The following is a 20,359-nucleotide window of genomic DNA, read 5'->3' as shown; positions in this document are numbered from 1 at the left end:
ACACTAGCGAGTGGGTGTCCTACTCAGTTGTGCTCCTGTGTGTGCACACTAGCCAGTGGGTGTTGTACTCAGTTGTGCTTCTGTGTGTGCACATTAGCAAGTGGGTGTTGTACTCAGTTGTGCTCCTGTGTGTGCACACTAGCGAGTGGGTGTTGTACTCAGTTGTGCTTCTGTGTGTGCACATTAGCAAGTGGGTGTTGTACTCAGTTGTGCTTCTGTGTGTGCACACTAGCAAGTGGATGTTGTACTCAGTTGTGCTCCTGTGTGTGCACACTAGCAAGTGGGTGTCCTACTCAGTTGTGCTTCTGTGTGTGCACACTAGCGAGTGGGTGTTGTACTCAGTTGTGCTCCCGTGTGTGCACACTAGCAAGTGGGTGTCCTACTCAGTTGTGCTTCTGTGTGTGCACACTAGCGAGTGGGTGTTGTACTCAGTTGTGCTTCTGTGTGTGCACACTAGCGAGTGGGTGTTGTACTCAGTTGTGCTCCTGTGTGTGCACACTAGCAAGTGGGTGTCCTACTCAGTTGTGCTCCTGTGTGTGCACACTAGCGAGTGGGTGTTGTACTCAGTTGTGCTTCTGTGTGTGCACACTAGCGAGTGGGTGTTGTACTCAGTTGTGCTCCTGTGTGTGCACACTAGCGAGTGGGTGTTGTACTCAGTTGTGCTCCTGTGTGTGCACACTAGCAAGTGGGTGTCCTACTCAGTTGTGCTTCTGTGTGTGCACACTAGCAAGTGGGTGTTGTACTCAGTTGTGCTCCTGTGTGTGCACACTAGCGAGTGGGTGTTGTACTCAGTTGTGCTCCTGTGTGTGCACACTAGCGAGTGGATGTTGTACTCAGTTGTGCTCCTGTGTGTGCACACTAGCGAGTGGGTGTTGTACTCAGTTGTGCTTCTGTGTGTGCACACTAGCGAGTGGGTGTTGTACTCAGTTGTGCTCCTGTGTGTGCACACTAGCGAGTGGATGTTGTACTCAGTTGTGCTCCTGTGTGTGCACACTAGCAAGTGGGTGTCCTACTCAGTTGTGCTCCTGTGTGTGCACACTAGCGAGTGGGTGTTGTACTCAGTTGTGCTTCTGTGTGTGCACACTAGCGAGTGGGTGTTGTACTCAGTTGTGCTCCTGTGTGTGCACACTAGCAAGTGGGTGTTGTACTCAGTTGTGTGCTTCTGTGTGTGCACACTAGCGAGTGGGTGTTGTACTCAGTTGTGCTCCTGTGTGTGCACACTAGCAAGTGGGTGTTGTACTCAGTTGTGCTCCTGTGTGTGCACACTAGCAAGTGGATGTTGTACTCAGTTGTGCTCCTGTGTGTGCACACTAGCAAGTGGGTGTCCTACTCAGTTGTGCTTCTGTGTGTGCACACTAGCGAGTGGGTGTTGTACTCAGTTGTGTGCTCCTGTGTGTGCACACTAGCAAGTGGATGTTGTACTCAGTTGTGCTCCTGTGTGTGCACACTAGCAAGTGGGTGTCCTACTCAGTTGTGCTCCTGTGTGTGCACACTAGCGAGTGGGTGTTGTACTCAGTTGTGCTTCTGTGTGTGCACACTAGCAAGTGGGTGTCCTACTCAGTTGTGTGCTCCCGTGTGTGCACACTAGCAAGTGGGTGTCCTACTCAGTTGTGCTCCTGTGTGTGCACACTAGCGAGTGGGTGTTGTACTCAGTTGTGCTCCTGTGTGTGCACACTAGCCAGTGGGTGTTGTACTCAGTTGTGCTCCTGTGTGTGCACACTAGCGAGTGGGTGTTGTACTCAGTTGTGCTCCTGTGTGTGCACACTAGCCAGTGGGTGTTGTACTCAGTTGTGCTCCTGTGTGTGCACACTAGCCAGTGGGTGTCGTACTCAGTTGTGCTCCTGTGTGTGCACACTAGCGAGTGGGTGTTGTACTCAGTTGTGCTCCTGTGTGTGCACACTAGCAAGTGGGTGTCCTACTCAGTTGTGCTTCTGTGTGTGCACACTAGCGAGTGGGTGTTGTACTCAGTTGTGCTTCTGTGTGTGCACACTAGCGAGTGGGTGTTGTACTCAGTTGTGCTCCTGTGTGTGCACACTAGCAAGTGGGTGTTGTACTCAGTTGTGCTTCTGTGTGTGCACACTAGCGAGTGGGTGTTGTACTCAGTTGTGCTCCTGTGTGTGCACACTAGCAAGTGGGTGTCCTACTCAGTTGTGCTCCTGTGTGTGCACACTAGCGAGTGGGTGTTGTACTCAGTTGTGCTTCTGTGTGTGCACACTAGCGAGTGGGTGTTGTACTCAGTTGTGCTCCTGTGTGTGCACACTAGCAAGTGGGTGTTGTACTCAGTTGTGCTCCTGTGTGTGCACACTAGCGAGTGGGTGTTGTACTCAGTTGTGCTCCTGTGTGTGCACACTAGCCAGTGGGTGTTGTACTCAGTTGTGTGCTCCTGTGTGTGCACACTAGCAAGTGGGTGTCCTACTCAGTTGTGCTCCTGTGTGTGCACACTAGCAAGTGGGTGTTGTACTCAGTTGTGCTCCTGTGTGTGCACACTAGCGAGTGGGTGTTGTACTCAGTTGTGCTCCTGTGTGTGCACACTAGCCAGTGGGTGTTGTACTCAGTTGTGCTCCTGTGTGTGCACACTAGCCAGTGGGTGTTGTACTCAGTTGTGCTCCTGTGTGTGCACACTAGCAAGTGGGTGTCCTACTCACTTGCTCTCTACGTTATTTTTTTGTCAGGCAGAATATCTCACTGAAGCTAGAGCTAACAGATTCAGTCAGATCTAATGGCCAGCAAATTTTAAAGATTCTCTTGTCTCCATTGTCCCAGCTCTGGGATTACAAGCCCCTGACTTTTTATACATGGATTCTAGGGGTTTAAACTTGGGTTTTGCCTGCCTGCACAGCAAGTACATTGCCCACGGAGCCATCACCCCAGACCTCTCAAACATTTCTGATGTAGGGTTGGTGAATCTGTAGAAGCAGAAACCATGGCTGGTGGGGAAGACAGTCAACTGTATAGTCTGTGATGAAATGCAATCATGGGGGTCTCCAAACAGTCACAGGAGTCAAGGGAAGAGCTCCTCTGAGCAGTGACAGATGCAGAAGGAACTCGACAGGAAATGGGAATATCCTTCAGTTATCAGAAATGAAAAGTGTTGCTGAGAGACTGGAAAAGCAGAATAGAAATGCCATGGGGAGCTAACTTTCTTTCTTCTGTGCATCAGGCACAATTCTAAGCTCTTTTTTTTAAAAAGAAAAAACCCAACCATATGAAGAACATTGTTTTCTCATTACAATTGTGAGTGAAGTGAGAACAGAGAGATTAAGTGCTATTTCCAGTGTCACAAAATTCACAAACAGAAAGAACAGAACTAGAGTCCCAATCCTGTAAAAACTATACAACAATATCTGTGGTAGACATAGATTAAATAAAACATTTGGGGGCCAAGATTGTTTCAGACTTTATTCTGAATTAGGTAGTAGAAACTTTAAAACAAGGATCTGAGCAAGAGAAAAGCCCGCATTAAGGAGAAAAGAGGTCAAAGAGGACCAGTGAGGTCAGCAAAGGCACAACTGACAGTAAGGGCTCGGTTATCCAGACACAAAGAATTACTCAGAAAAAAAAAATGGTATTAGTCTTTCAACAGTCTCTAAACTGCTTTCTCTGAGAGTAACACATTCTAAAGAAAACTAATCTATGATTCACACAGAACATTGTGAAAAACTACAGAAAATTAACTGTTGTTTTAATATTTCTTTAAGACAAAAACAGGCAGTCACAAAGCTTATTTCAGCAGAACACTTTCAGAAGACAGGAGGAAAAGAAGGCAACACATTTGAGTGTGTGCCAAAGGAAATAACGGGCATTTTGAGTTTAACACTACAAACTCCTTGCGGCAGGAAAGACAAACAATAATGCCAACTAACCAATGATGAGGGGTGCCTCCTACCTCACAAGGCCCCTTCAAAGTAGGACTAGGTTGATGTCTAAGAATATTGGCTAGAGTGTGACCCCTACAACAGCTATAGATGTGTTTAAAAACAAACGGCAAAAATAGCTTAACAAAACTTTAATCTAACTGGAGAAGAACAGAAAGTCAAGAAGGTGAAGCAAACAAGTGAACAGAAGCTTGTCACATTGTGGTTGTGGGTAGCTTGGTGCCTATGGGGAAAGTCCAAAAGTTTGAGAAATAGGGTAACACGGCTGTCTTAACAAAATCATGAGATGATTCCTTGTATTTTCCCATCCTCACCGCAAAGAAGGATGCACCCCAAATCCCCATAGATAGAATATCTGGAGTAGAGGCAGCTTATACCCTCCAACAAGAGCTCACAGTGTGCACCAACTCCCAATTCTGTGATCAGTAGACAGGGATTCATCTTGGTTTGTGTATTGGTTTTTGTAGGTATGTTTACAACACAGAAACTGGCAAGTACTATGAATCGGGGGCTGGGAGGTGGCTCTTAGCTAAAGTGTTTGCTATACAGGAGGACCTGAGTTTTGATGCCACGCATCCACATAAAAGATATTGGGGAGGCAGAGACTGAAAAATCATGAGGGGTCACTGGCCAGTCAGTCTAGCCAATCTGGCAAGCTCTAGATTTAGTAAGAGACCCTGTCTTAAAAAAAAAAAAACTGGGTGGATGACAGAGGTAGACATCCTGGCATTAATTTCTGCTCTCCACATGTACACACACATGTGCCTATGCACCATCACACACATACACACATGCACACATACATATGAACATGTATACACACACAAACACAAAACTAGTAGTCACCTTCCCCACTTAGAGTTCTACCCTGGAGAGCAGCTAGTTAAACAGTGACCAACATAATATTGACTGTTTCCAAAACCATATGAAATTTCCCCCAAAATGATGAAGGGGAGGAGGGGGGAAAGCAAGAGGTGGAAGAGAAGGAGAGGAAGAAGAAGGCATGAGAATAACGGCAATGAAGAAAAAGAGCAACAACTCAGGGCAACCAGCCCACCATGGTTTCGGGAAGGGCTCATGAACACACAGTCCTAGCTGTGAAATAGCTGCACCAATTCCATGCAACAGACAATGCATTGTTATTCGGAAAATTCAGAAAGCCCAGTGTCCACTTTCAGTTCCCTGTTGAGCACTGCACGAGTCTGCTCATAAAAGCATGTGCCATCTCTGGTTTTTAGGCAGTGGGACTCGTATCTGAGGGCACAACTGGAAGGTTGGAGGTTTAGATGGGTCTAACACCGATCAAGAACTGCTGAGACCTGGTGCAACCGTGTTTGGAAAAAGGGATTCCATTTTTTAAATGTTGAAAAAGCTTCCAGATCTGAACTTTCTAGCCCCCAGCTTCTCATGCAGGCTGTTCTGGCGTTTTTCCACAGTTAAAATAAGGTTGGAAAATAGGGATGCCTTACTATGTGTATAAATAGAAAAATCACAATAGTATACATTTATAGCATATGTATTCCTAAATATGTTATTTAATATATATATATATATATAATGTAAAATAGTGTGCCAAGTAATTTTAAGTATTTTTAACCTTTGAAGGTAAAACACTTAGTATTTCCTGTACTGCTGCAAATAATTGGGGGATTCTAGACAGAGACTAGAGTTAGAAATGCTGATAGGAGCCCCAGCTGAGTGACAAATGGTGACACACAGGAAAATAAACTCATTCCCTGTCTTCAGGGTACCCATCTCAGTTTTATTTACACATACTCAGTAGAGTCTGTTAGCACCGGGGAACAACGAGCCTCCTGGGAAAGAAACAACTCACAGTAAGGTAGCAAGCCAAAGCGTGGTCCAAAAACAACGCTCCTGACTCAACAGACAAAAGCACTGGAGTCCTGCATAGTCTCTATCACTGAGATTGGCCCCGGGCCCCTTCTTACCCAGGCTGTATGACTGAGTCTCTTCTGGAACCCTTGAGAACATCAAGAAAAGCTGGCACGGTGGTCTGAGAATCTATGTAGCTCTACAGTGAGAGATGTGGCAGGGACTTGGACCCAGAAAAGAACGACAGCACAGTGCAGCATTTGTATAGCCCCACAGAACCCAGGAAGACAGAGGTTCCACCGGCAGCAGCTGTCATTCACCCGATTGCAGAGGCCTCTCAGATTCGAGCAGCGCTGAGGGTCCTGGAGCTAGGAAATGGAAGTGCTGATGTGTTTACTATTCCGAAAAGACTGTAAGCTCATAGAAAGCAGCTTTTCCTCATTTCCCCCAGACCAACCATGCACACCCAGTGAAATGGGGGGCCGTGGTGGAAGCAGAGCAGAAGAAAAACAAGGTTCCCAGAGATAGGATCCCACCTTCCACATGCACACAATATAAACAGAGAGCAAATGTGCTCATTGTGCAAACAGTCCCCACCTGTCTAAGGTAAGAACACAGAGACATAAAAACTCAATAGCCCAAGCCTGGCATCTTAAACTTGTCTCGGCTAATATAGCTGTGGAAAACGGCGCTTGCTCTTTATCGTAAAAGAATACACACTGCATTCTTTATATCCCTTTACTTTTATCTCTCTGAAAATCTTAATATTTATTTCCAAAGTATATTGCAAATATATTGTATTCTTGCTTTCTATGCTATAATTGTTCATGGCTCTTTGCCCACTGTAGGCAAAAGTAAGCATTTTGTAACACACTGTTAAAAGCATCTAAGGCTGAAGCTTTGGGGATGGCTCAGGGAATACAGCACGTGTTTGCTGGCATTGGGAGCTGAATCTGACCAATGCCAACACACAAATCTGGGGAAGGGTTGGTACATGCTAATCTTCATACTGGGAAGGCGGGGGCAGGCAGATCCCTGATACTTCCAGACAAGCCAGCCTAGCCCAGTTAGTGAGCCCCAAGCCAGTAAGAGGCTAGGTCTCAAAATTCAAGAACAGTTCCTGAGGACCAACAGAGAAGATTGAACTCTGGCCTCCAGACACATGCCTGTATGTGTGCACACATCACACACACACACACACACACACACAGCCAACCTAATCAAATGGAGCCTAAACTCAAGGCGATTTAGCACTAATGCCCTATGTCTGCTGGCATGAGGCCGATGCTTGGAGCTCTAATACTGACAGCCAGTGCGTCATTAGGAGACAAAATCAGAAATGTCACTCTACTCTCCCCCATAATCCTGGAAATGGTCACTTATTTCTCCAGAAAAGGGAAAAAAAATATCCTAGAACTACAGTGTTCTGAAACTTCCTTCTCTGTAGCAAAGGGACAGCAAGGAAGGAAACACTCATTCTTGGCACAGCCCTGAACACAGTGTTCCTCAGACTCAGTCCCAAGCAATTGCAAAACCACACATCATAGAAACCCAGCTCACACTGTATGTGTGCATATTGTTTAATAAGCTATTCCTTAAGAAGAAGCAAAGAGGAACTCAAAATGGCATTTTTATTCAGAAAAAAAATATCCTGTGCCCCTTCCTGTTTGTGGGGGTTTAATACGTATACACAATCTATTGTGATTATATTCCCTCCATTGCCCTCTGGTAACCCTACTCCTTCACTTTGACACCCTTCTTCTTTCCTGAATCCCCACTGGCTGGACCAGAACAGAAAATGACACCTCTTTTCACTTTGCTTCTTTTAACCTTTTTAAATAAAACCACATGTTTTATATTCAATTTAGTTAAAGTGGGATGAGCTGCATTCTAAAGAAATTTGGGAGGTAATTAAGTCCTTTGTATTTGGATCTAGTCCCTCAGAGTTGAAGTGGTATTTGCCATAATCCCCACTACTTCCTGACTCCAGGCAGTCTCATCAGAGTAGAAACTCAGTGGTCTGGGGCACTTTAAAAAGCTTGCAGGTGGCAGAGTGTGTCTGCCTGTGTTTGGATTAGTGAGTACATATGTACTCTCAATTTTTAAATTTATTTTTTCATACACACTACATTTTGATTATATTTTCTCCTCCCCCAGCTCCTCCCAGTTCCTCTCCACTCAGCTTCATGTTCTTTCTTCCTCTCAACCCCCCAAAAAACAAAAATCAAAAGTAAATAAACAACCAAAAAAACCAATAGGACAAAGTAATATAAAACAAAAAGTGCACAAAAAAACATGTGTTGGCCAACTACTCCTTGGCACAGGACCTGCCCTCAAGAGTAGCTGAGATACCCAATGGCACTCTATTAGAGAAAACACTTGGCTTTGGCAGAGGGTATCAATCACAGAGAGCTTCCTGTGTGGGAGTGGGACTTTGTGTCCACTTCCCCTTCTCAGTTCTGGGATTTTTGTCTGGTTTGAACCTGTATAGGTCTTGGGCGAGCTCTCACAATTCCTGTGGGTTCCCTTGTGCATCAGCCTTCTTGTGTCTGGACAACACTGCCACTATCTGTAGCACTTACGATCTTTCTGCCTCCTCTTTGGCATAGATCCCTGAGCCCTGAAGGAAGAGGTCTAGCAAACACAACTTAGGGTGCTTTTTTATTTTGATGTCTTACTATATAGTCCACGCTTGCTGTCTTCCTGCCTCACTATCCAAGTGGAGAGAGTATAGCATGAAACATGCATACTAAGTTTGAAGAGACTCTCTTGGGGGTTTGACTTTTAAGGCCCCTCATATATGTTAACAGGTGGTTTTGGGTTCAGCACAAATAACTTAAAAGTCCCACTGCATTACCATTGTCATTCAGTTAAGACTTTATGTTTGGGGGCTGGGGATTTAGTTTGGTGGTAGAACATGTGGTTAGTGTATACAAGGACATAGGTTCACTCTATAGCACAGAAACAGGAAGAGAGTTTAAGGAGGAGGAGAGTGAGGAAGAGAGAGAGATAGGAATTACATTTTGATAAACCCTATCAGGAAGACAGCCAGAGGGAGGGTTCCTTTCTTGCTTCCCTCCCTTCCCTACAAGCTGCTGAAGCTGGATCAGTTCGCTCATTTTACCTTTTCTACAGCTGATGTGCAGATTTCTCAGCGTGCCTGAACAAAGTCATCTACTGCCAATTGGAAGCGGAAGAAATTTTTTCCACATTGTTCCCAACAAGTTGCTCATGATCCTGTTAACCTCTCCCTTACCTGTATCACCCCTGTTCCCCCTAACATGAGCCCAGGGCTTCCCTAGTTGCACACTCCCCTTCCAGCCATCTCTATTGCTCTCCACACTAAGTGGGCATCCTATTGCATGAGGAAGCTGTGACAACACCGCTGTCAGTTACCCCTGGTTTATTTCTCCCTTTCCTTATTTTCACAGTTGAAAGCCACCTAGAAAGCTTTAAAAGTCATTAGTCCTGTGTACGAACATTAAATAACAGAATAATATATAGCCTCTAAAACAACTGCTATAGCCACAGCCTTGCTGCTCAAAATACATATTAGCTGTCGCTGGATGCAGCCTGGGTTTCAAAAAACACAGACCCCTTAATTGATTCTAATAGATAGCTGAGGATGAATACAGCTGCTCTTAATTTAAGACACACAGTCTCATCTGGTGAGGTTTTTAGTTTAACAATCCACACGTGCCGGGCGGTGGTGGCGCACGCCTTTAATCCCAGCACTCGGGAGGCAGAGGCAGGAGGATCTCAGGGAGTTCGAGGCCAGCCTGGTCTACAAGAGCTAGTTCCGGGACGGGCACCAAGGCTACAGAGAAACCCTGTCTCGAAAAACCAAAAAACAAAAAACAAAAAAACAATCCACACGTGTTCAGTCCGGCCCCAGAAGCTCTAGATCAGCCACTGGAATACTTAGCTCTAATATCTTTAATGTTATTAAGGAACTTATTTTAATTTCATGTGGTGTATGTGTGTGTGTGTGTGTGTGTGTGTGTGTGTGTGTGTGTGTGTGTAGTATACACATGCATGCAGAGCACAGAGGAGAATACTGAGTATTTACCACACTCAGCCTAAGTCCCCTAAATCAGAGCTTCGCATTGAATCTGAAGTTGGCTGGCTGACTGGCAGCCATTAACCTCCATAGACCATAGTACTGTAGTTACGGACACATGAAGAGCCTCCCTGACACATGAACACATGAACAGCCATAACCAGCTTTTTATGTGGGTGCTGAGGATTTGAACTCATATGCCCTTGCTTAGGAAGCAAGTGTTCTTACCTACTGGGCTATCTCCCCAACTGCTGTAGGTGATTTTATATGCTACATCCATCAGAGAAGTAGAAATAGAAGAGGCATAAGTTGAAAACCTCTACTGAGTCAAGTAAATTAATGTATTATATTACTTAATTTATTAACTATTTGTGAATTAGCAAATTTATCTCCTATACAGAATTCAATGGGCAGGGTCTCTCTATGTAGCAAAGACTGACATGCAACCTAGAATTCTCTTGCTTGAGACAGTAGAGTATTAGGATTGCAAGGGTGGCCGTCAGGCCCAGGTCAACTTTTCCTTGTTAGACTTCATCAGACTAAGTTTTCATGTAGAGAAAAAGAAGACTTTTAACCATAATGACAAAGACCAAACAAATAAGGAGAAATTGGCAGCCTGAACCAAGAAAAAAAAAATTCTTTCTATCAGAACCACCATGACAAAATTGAAAGGCACTGATGCTGTAGCTATGGAAGGCAGAGCTTAGCTTCCCTAACATTCATGCCATAACCACCCACTGTGGAAAAAATCATATTTCATTACTAAGAACTAAAAGTTACCAATGAAACAAAACGATGCTGACTAGCACTATAATTTTAACTAATGTAAACTCTGAAAGTCATATGATACATTTTGCCTCTGAAATCGGCAAAAACAGGATAAAAGACAAAGTCGAGAAGGCAAGTGCATGTGCTGGCCCTACTACTTAGGAAGTGAATTAGGGCATTTGGAGAGAGCCATTTGGCTACATATATTAAAAGTCTTACAATCTTATGTGTACTTTGTGTCAGAACTCCTACACAGGAGCATGTAACCTAAAGAAATATTCACCTTAGCTACTGAGGTCCCTGCAGTGCTTAGCCCGGGGCTGTAAGTCAAAAAGAAGGCACAAAGGAGCTGGACTAGGGCCCTTGTGAGCAGATTTATTGGAAAACCTTACCCTGCCAACATCATACCTGGCACCACCTTCGCTCTGCAGAGCACTGAGGTTTTCCACTCAAATAGCCTGTTGACCTCATCTCCAGCAAGCCTTTGGGTACGCAGAAAGCTTGAATGCAGTCCAAACACTATTGCCACACACCACCCTGGCTTCCCGTCCCCTTCTATATTTCCCTGTGTGAGCCGCCAGCCTGTAGTAGTCCCTGTCTTCTGGCAACGTGGTTGCCAAGGAGTCTGGGCATGAACAGATGCTCCGGGTCTTCTGAGGACACTCTGCAGTCATCATCCTGATATCTTTAGGCTACAGTCCAGAGGTGCTTAACTCTTTCCATTCCCAGCTTCTGTTTGCCCATTCACCTCCCTGAGAGCCTTCTAATTCCCCCACACAGTGCAGGGTTACTTTAAATCAGGTCACTATACATGTGTTCTGCCCTTAATGTGTCTTCTCCTTCCCAGGTCAAACAAACATTGCTTGACTTGCTCTAACCACACCCCTGTCATTCTGTAACAACAGTGCCCATCAATCATAAATCTCTAATTTGTATCATATAGCTATAGTTGGTTAATTTGTTTTCCTTTTTAGGACCTTATATTATAACCTCTTTAGATGAATATATATTGTTTTTGAAAAATAAAGTCTCAATGAAAGATTCAAAATATTGTAATGAAAAAGTTGCGTGGTTTCCAAGAGCACTGTGCCTCAACCGTGTGTATTCCATCGGGATAGGCTTGCTGGGCCTACAGGCTGAGTAAGCATAGGTTCTGAGCATCAGGAGCCACAGCGAGGCTTTGTGTGGGGCTCCTTCTGCTTTAGATGGTACAGAACCATGCTTTCCTGGGAGCCTGGTCTACAGAGCGACCAGGCTGCTTCAGTCACAGCACTGCCCTACAGGAGGCTCAGTCTACAGCTCAGAACAAGCTCCTGGATTAGTGGTCTTCAAACCTTTGGCAGAAAAACCTCCTGTTATCTCCAGACAGAACTTCATGTAAAACATCTCCTAAACAAAGGCCCTGTTGTCTGGCTGAAGCAGGGACTGCGACTGAGACCTTTGATCTTATTAAACCTCCTTCACTTCCTTCTCCAAGTCCTCTCCCCCAGAGTTTACATGGCACCTCTTGAAGCTGTTTTGCAGGTTTGCAAAGTGACAAATTGACAGACTAGTCATAGATGGTTTTAAGAAGGCAGCTTCTGTTCCAGTAAAAGGTTTGTTGACTGATGGTATGACATCAAGCTGAGTTACTTTTACTTCTGGAGCACACCCATGGGTTACATGCACTCTTGACTTCCTTGAGGTCTGAGCTTGGTCAATGGTTTAAGATTCCTCTCTGCTCACCTACAAATCTGCAAAACTCAGACCCCTCCCTTGGTCTCTGTTGGCCTCTAGCCCCTTATATGACCTGAGTGTTCCTTCACCTGTAGTACAACATAGTATTTACACACAGACCCTCTAGCACTTTAACAATATACTCTTAACATTTTGCAACATGGGTTCCAAACTAGACTACAAACTCTAATTAGCTGAGCTAGGCTGATAGGACTAAAACCTCCCACTTAGCCATTGATATTATTGTGTTTATGTCTGCATCTTCCTGTTTCTATGGGGTTGAGAGATCTTGATAGAGACAGGGGAGGAATCAAATGATAGATATCATTAGGATTCAGGCGATGGAATATCTATTATAAATTCTGAAGTAAGGAGACTTCTGACTCCTCTAGAAAAGTTACTTCAAATGAAATCTGACTCTAATAGATCCAGTTTCAGGTCTTTTGGTAGGAGAGAATAGTATGTTGTCCAGCCGAAAGTAATGGGTATTGTTTGAAATCCCTGAAGCCCAGGCAACATGTTAGCACCTGTACATTCTACAGCCAAAGGGCTGTGTTTCTACATGACTTCCCATCTTCTGTTTGCAGCTTCTCCAGAAAAGTAAACTTTGGTGGAAGAAGTCAGTATTCCAGCTGGCAGGAAAAGAGACAATCTACCCAAATACAGAAAGCATATCAAGGCTTGTTGCAGACGCTAAGCACGGGGCTAACCGTGTTTGGATCTGAGCAGGGTAAGCAACCACACGCCAAGGACAACTATTCTAAAAGCGGGACTTCTGGAACAGTCACTAGTCTGAACAGACAGGAACACAGGAGACTCAGAAGGAGCTGGGGTCTGAAATGAGAACAAGATGGCCACTGAAAACAAAGTAGAAGTGGTTGATACTCAGCTATCTGGACCCACGAGTAAGAGCACAAAATAATCAGCATGAGCCTTCTCTTAAAGTAAGAGCAAGAACAAGATGGCAGAGGATGAGGAAGTAGAAGTGCCATCATTAATAGGAGAGCCAGCTAGAAATGAGAGCTTTGGGCTATTTTTTTGCATTCTTGTCATTTGTTGTCATATCTGGACATACAGAGATCCATGTGCCTGCAGACTACTCCCATGGGGGTTCGTTTTAGGTGAAACACTGCACTTAGATACCATGGTGTCATATCTTTGGACACCTTGGCATTCTCGCTGGTGCACACCTGTAATTAAAGCCTCGGGTGATGGAGGCAAGAAGATGAGGAGCTAAAGGTCAGCCTGGACTACACAGCTAGCCTGTCTTTGCAAAAATGATTTTTAAAACCAATGTGTTTAAACAGTAAGTTTTAGAGGATAAAGGAAAGTATACTAGTGACTCAAAAATCATGGGATTTATTGTACTAATATGCATACTAAAATCTGAGTTCAAAATCTACATAAATTGATGGAGGAAGGTCATTGGTTAAGTAATAAAGAAACTGCCTTGGTCCATTTTATTGGTTAGAACATAGGTGGGTGGAGTAAACAGAACAGAATGCTGGGAGGAAGAGGAAGTGAGCTCAGAGAGGCCATGCTCCCCTCTCCTGGGCAGATGCACGTGATGAAGCAAGCCACCAGGTCAGACATGCTGAATCTTTCCCAGTAAGACTGGTGCTACACAGTTTATTAGAGATGGGTTGATTGGGATATCAGAATTAGCTGAGAAGAGGCTAGATATAATGGGCCAAGCAGTGTTTAAATGAACACAATTTGTGTGTTGTTATTTCTGGTGTAAAGCTAGCCATGTGGGAGCCGGGCTGTGGGAAGAGGCCCGCCGCTCCTAACACAACAATAAATATTAAATATACTTGACATTAATGTTTTTAAAAGCATTTTGAACAAGTTCTAGCTTTTAAAGGGTGATTTTATTATTGAATTGCAGAGCTAATACAATATATTTTAGTCAACCCTCTTAAGTTTGGGCAGAAAGGGGCTGGGGGAGGGTCTCAACTAAGAAGTGCGGGACTTTGTTTTGTTCTAGTCCCCTTCCCAAGACTGATTTCAAAGCCTTTATTTAGTTTTTATCACTGTTGGATACAGAATATGGATTCCAATAATCACTATAGATAATAAAGTGCCATTAACTTGTACTAAAAAAATATGTAGGTGCATTTAAAAAAAAAGAATCTTCATTTGGGCAGAAAGTTCACACCAATATGCAAAATAAAGAGTCCTCAAGAATAGAAAAATCTGAAAACAGATCTGCAGCTTTAAGGAACTAGAGATGTCCCAAATACTTAACTAAGACACTTGGGTTTAGAGGGAAGCTGGAGCTTGGGAGAACTTTTCCTCAGCAGGAGGCCCCTGGATTGCTATTGAATTGTCACTAGCACAATTTTGAACATAATGGCACACAATCTCCTACCCAAGGACAGAGTGGAAGATGAAAGACTCTGCTTTCCTGGTGGCATACAGGACAATCTACCTTTCAATGTCCAGAGCAAGAGTGACTGCACAATGGTTCTGTGTGGTCTGTAAATGGCTGGCTGTCTCTGCTGTTATCCTTGTCACTGTGAAGCCTTACTACATCCATGTTGCAGGATGGTCTCCCAGTATCCACTCATTTCCAGCATACTCTCGCAACAAAAGTTGATTCTTATAATACAGCATGTCAGTCACTGCAGGCGGAGTTTCTCTGTGTCCCAGCAGCCCTTTCATAATAATCACACTGAGCCTTAATTTTAATTATAAATGCTCAGTCAATAGCTCAGGCTTGTTACTAATTGGCTCTTACAACTTTATCCAGTTCTATTAGTTTACATGCTGCCCCATACCTTGTGGCTTTTACCTCTATCCCTCTTTGTGTGTCTGGCTTGTTCTCTGTCTAACTGGTGACTCCTCCGACTCTGCCCTTCCTCATCCCATCATTCTCAGTTGGGCTTTCCCACTTAATTTTATCCTGTTCAGCTATTGGACAGTCAGCTTGTTTATTAAGCCAATCATAGTGACATATATTCACACAGTGCACAGAAGGATTATTCCACAGCAAGTCATACTTTGGCACATGAAATAAATGGAACTGAAAAGAATTTATGTCTGAACAAAGAGTAATCAACTAATGAGATACATTTTTAAAGGCCAATCTATATTTAATTTCAACTTTTCACTTAGTAGGAATGTGGTTTGTCTCTGTTTTACTAATGTGAATATTTGCCTTTTTTAAAATCCATAATAGACAATTCTCTAAGACATAAGTGGGATTTATGCTATTATACTCATTCTTGTAGCAAGCGTATTCAAACAAAGAGACTTTTTTATTTTAATTTATTTATTTATTAAGGATTTCTGCCTCCTCCCGCAACCGCCTCCCATTTCCCTCCCCCTCCCCCAATCAAGTCACCCTCCCTCATCTGCTCAAAGAGCAATCAGGGTTCCCTGACCTGTGGGAAGCCCAAGGACCGCCCACCTCTATCCAGGTCTCCTAAGGTGAGCATCCAAACTGCCTAGGCTCCCCCAAAGCCAGGACGTGCAGTAGGATCAAAAACCCACTGTGATTGTTCTTGAGTTCTCAGTATTCCTCATTGTCCTCTATGTTCAGCTAGTCCGGATTTGTCCCATGCTTTTTCAGACTTCCATTGTTTCTTTTTTGAGAAAGGATCTGTCTTTGTAACTAGGCTGGTTTTCAACTCTTTGTCCTCCTACCTCAGCTGAGAACATAGGTGTGTGCCATCAAACCAGGTTCAATTTTATTTTATTCTTTAAAATTTAAGGACTTAAGAACATTTCTAAAATAATATGTCAATGTTTTCTTCCTAGAGCAAGTATTAAGCTTTAATGGTATTAAATATTTGATTATTTTACAGATCTATAGGCACTACCAATATACAACTAAGTAATAATGACTGATATCAAAGTATGTTTTAAAATATTTATGTCTAGGTATCTTCATTTTCAATCTTCTCTCAGTGGTGTTACTCCTAAGAAACACTGTCATTATTGTTCATTAAGCAACAGGATAGCAGAAAGATAAAAGATAAGTAAAGGGCTACTTACTCATTTGACGCCCTCTTAGAGGATATATCCTGAGTCTCTCAATAATATCAACCACTATCAGGGACAATAGAATCAGAGACACTGGCAGGTCAAGGAAGGGACCAGTCGGTAAAACTGGAACTGTTCCGTTGTCATCCTTTTGAACCTATTTTCAGAGAGTCATTTAAGCACATTTAATTAGTTTGCTTTATTTGTTCTAAATTCTGTCAATAGTCAGCAGACAGTGCTAAATTTATCATAAATATATTTACTGAAAAATTAAAACTCTGTTTTTAGCTTCTCAGGTTTTAAACACAAGGCTTTGAACCATTTCTAAATATGCAAAGGGGTTTCACACAAGTGGAATCATTTTTTATTAAAAGTAGAGCCTCCCAGATGAATGAAAAATACAATAATAAAAGACTGTGTATATAACTCAGTTGGTAAAGCACTTACATGGCATACATGAGGCCCTGAATTTGATCCTCATTCTGTGTGTGTGTGTGTGTGTGTGTGTGTGTGTGTGTTGGTGTGTCTGTGTCTATATCTGGGTGTCTGTGTTTCTGCCTGTGGATGTGACAGCTTGAAAGAAAACAGCCCCCAAGAAAGTGATACTAACAGGAGGTGTGGCTTTGTTCTCTTTGGCTTAAGCTTCGCTCAGTGTGACACTTAAACCATTTCCTGTTGCTTGCAAGATATAGGACTCTCTACTTCTCCAGCACCATGTCTGCCTGCATGCGGCCGTGCTCCCATGATGATAGTGGACTGAACCTCTGAAACTGTAAACTAGCCTCCCCAATTAAATGTTTTTCTTATAAGGGTTACCATGGTCACAGTCTTCATAGCAGTAGAAATCCTAATAGATTGTATGTCTGTGTGAATGTGTGTGTGTGCATGTGTCTGCGTGTGTATATCTGTATCTCTCTGTGTGGATGTGTATGCATGTATATGTATGTAAGTGTGTGTGTGTCTATGGATGGGTGTGTTTTCTCTGTAAAGATGAAATAGACCACTCCTTCCAAGTCTACTTCTAAAGAGAGCCCTGAAATTACCAGGTAAGCTCAGCTAAGCTTTCTTCTGCATCTGCTTATGGTATCTATAAACAATACAGCAAAACAAGCCTGGGTGCATCATATTCTTGGTGAAACATTGGAAGTTTTCTCTCAGAAACAAAACAAAGATACCTTTGTGACCAATGTTAGTCAACTTGTCTTGGATATTTCAATATCAATTCGCTCCTCTGGCTCTGTAGAACATTTATAAAGCTATAGAATAAGTCGTGAGGTGTGAGTTAGCACAGAACAAACAGCTAGGCAAAGTGGCGACACTAGATGCTTAGGGACAGGTCAAACACATGGACACCTGGCTTATAACAAAGAGAACTCTGTTGAAGCAGACAAAGGAGTTTTTAAAGCATGGTTCTCTACTCGATAGAAAAAAAAAACTTGACCCACCCCTATACAACATAACAAACAACCATTAAAGTCAGACTGTGAATCTAAAAGAAAGAGAAGAAATATATTTTCTAAAAGATGAGATAAGTTCATGATAAGATCTTTAGGACTTTGTAGTTTAGATTCTGAAATCTTAATTCTTTCACCAGAAGCATTTTACACAGATGAAAGAAGCTGATAAAGCAGACTGTTTCAAAGCAAAAAGCTTCTTATCAAAAGACATCAGTAAAAGTGTAAAGGCGAGTTCCAGGGTGAACATATTTATGGTACCTACATTTTAAAAGAAATGGGTTAATCAAGATGTGAGAGTTAGCCAGTAAGAGGATGGAACTAATGGGCCAAGTGGTTTTAAAAGAATAAGGTTTCCGTGTAATTATTTTGGGTAAAGCTAGCCAGTGGCCGGGAGCTGGGAGGCAAGTAGTGGCCCGACACTCCTCATTACAGAGTAGACGTGGAGAGAGCAGACAGCCTTGTCTATTTCCTGATTTAGTGGAACTGCTTGGGTAGCAGACTTCTAGCAATAGGGGATGCATAGCCTAAACTGCTCATCTCCTGTGGCCAGGCAAGAATTCTGTGGAGGGATCGGAACACCAATCCAGCCACAAAAACATCAACCTACAATTTGTTCTACCTATAAGATGAGCTTGGGTAAAAAGGAGCAGAAATTGTGGTCTAGCCTGAGACCTATGCCACTAGAGAACCTGACCCTGACACTGCCAGATAGGTCAGTATCCAAAGGCTGGATAGCCCATCCTACGATAGAACCAAACATAACTAGAAAAAAAATCAATGGAATTATGCCTAGTGATGTTCTGTTATACCCATAGATTGATGCCTAGTCCCATTGTCATTAGAGAGGCTTCATCCAGCAACTGGTGGAAACAGATGCTGCCACCCACAACCAAACATTAGGCAGAGATCAAAAAATACTATGGAAGATGGAGAGGGAAGACTGTATGAGCCAGAGGAGTTATGAACACCACAAGAAAACCCCCAGAATCAACTAACCTGGTCTTATAGGGGCTCACAGAGACTGAATTGACAACCAGGGAGTTGCATGGGACTGACCTAGGCCCTCTGCACCTATGTTGCAGTTGTGTGACTTGGTCTTTTTGTGGAACTCCTAAGAGTGAGCAGCAGCTGTCTCTGACTCTTTTACTAGCTTTTGAGCCTCTATTCCTCATACTGGGTCACCTTATTCAGTTAATAATGGAGGAGGTGCTTAGTCTTACTACAACTTGATATGCCATGTTTGATTGATATCCATGGGAAGCCTGCCCTTTTCTAAAGAGAAATGAAGGACAAGTAGATGGGGGACAGAGTGGGGATAGGGATTAGGGACTGGGAGGAGAAGAGGAAGGGAAAACTGTGACTGGCATGTATTAATAATAATAAATCATTTTTTAAAAGAGAACAGCACTGATAGAACTGAGAACGCAGTTCAGTGCTAGAAGCTTGCCTTCTACGTCCTGCCCCCAGGTTCAATCCTCACTATAGCAGCAGCAGCAACAACGTAATGGAACTGTATAACTAAAGTGTAAACTGCAGTATTGGGCTAGGCTGGTCAACCTTGGATGTACTTAGCACCAAAGGTTCAATCCCAACACCATAAATAAATAAATAAATTGCGATAGCTTTTAAGATGAAATACTTGAGTCTTATAGCAATGAAAATATGTAAACCTATAGCTAGACATAAAAGTATGAATGGCCTTCACATCATTCTTTTGAATAAGATAGAAGACATACACTATAATCATAAATTATAACCATAATAAATGTGGTTATAATTTGAATTCTCCTAACAGAAAATTCAAAATATAGGTAAATGGCTCTGTTATAGAAGTCATGGTCAAAGTAATCTTGTGAGGGAGGGAGGGAGGGAGGGAGGGAGGGAGGGAGGGAGGGAGGGAGGGAGGGAGAAAAAGGAGACAGAGCCTGTGGGGCTGCAGCTGCTCAAGCTGCATTTCTTGACCTGAGTGGTGTTGGCACAAGGATCTGTTTTGTGACATTCCATTGATACTATACACTTATGCTTCAAGCACTTTAATGGAAATGTAATAAAAAGAGGAGAGGTAACTCTAAAATGAATGAGACCACTTAGTATATAACAAAAAACAGCTACCATATCCCAGATATGCCATCATTTTATGAACTGAAATTAGAACTTCTGGGAAAGCCTCCGTAGCTCCCTCCCGCAAGCTGATGATGCTGTCCTCTTTCCCAACACCTTGCAAGTGAATGACATCATTGGTAAGGCCTTTGCTGACTTCTGTTGAAAGTGAGGCTGTTTGCTTCCAATCATCCTGTCCTAAGGTGTGGTTGTCTCCGGGAAACCTATTGGAGCTCTGGTTTATTGAAACAAAAGACTATCAGCATAATTAACATGTGTAAAATATTTATCAGTGGGTAACTTACCAAAGATAATTGTATAAGACAGTAGATTGCTTGAGTTTTTTATTCTTTGCAACTTTGAAAAATACTCTTATGTCATATATGTAAGTACAGAAGTAATATGTGTTTTAAAATGCCAAACTATCCCTCAAATCACAGAGGTATAAATTATCTTACAATAAGGATTACACATATATGTACATATATTTCAATTTGGAAGAAGATTGGATTGGAATAAACTTTGGAAAATGTTTTGGGCATACTACTCTCTTGAGAATCAAA

At 43.0% G+C, this 20,359-nt stretch overlaps 1 protein-coding gene across 2 annotated transcripts in view; it reads right to left on the bottom strand.

Annotated features, from left to right (window-relative positions):
- Tmem236 (transmembrane protein 236) overlaps window positions 1–20,359 on the bottom strand; it is a 50,619-nt gene that overhangs the window by 11,385 nt on the left and 18,875 nt on the right. For both annotated transcript variants that reach the window (XR_012910419.1, XM_075970533.1), the window contains exon 3: window positions 16,252–16,396. Coding sequence is in view for 1 of the 2 variants with exons in the window: in XM_075970533.1 (XP_075826648.1) it covers window positions 16,252–16,396 (145 nt within the window). In the remaining variant the exon portion in view is untranslated. The remainder of the gene's footprint in view (window positions 1–16,251; window positions 16,397–20,359) is intronic.

Source organism: Microtus pennsylvanicus, chromosome 4 (assembly GCF_037038515.1).
Source record: "Microtus pennsylvanicus isolate mMicPen1 chromosome 4, mMicPen1.hap1, whole genome shotgun sequence".
Lineage (NCBI taxonomy): Eukaryota > Metazoa > Chordata > Mammalia > Rodentia > Cricetidae > Microtus > Microtus pennsylvanicus.
The sequence above is the reverse complement of the archived record's forward strand: the minus strand, read 5'-3'. Positions and strand labels throughout refer to the sequence as shown.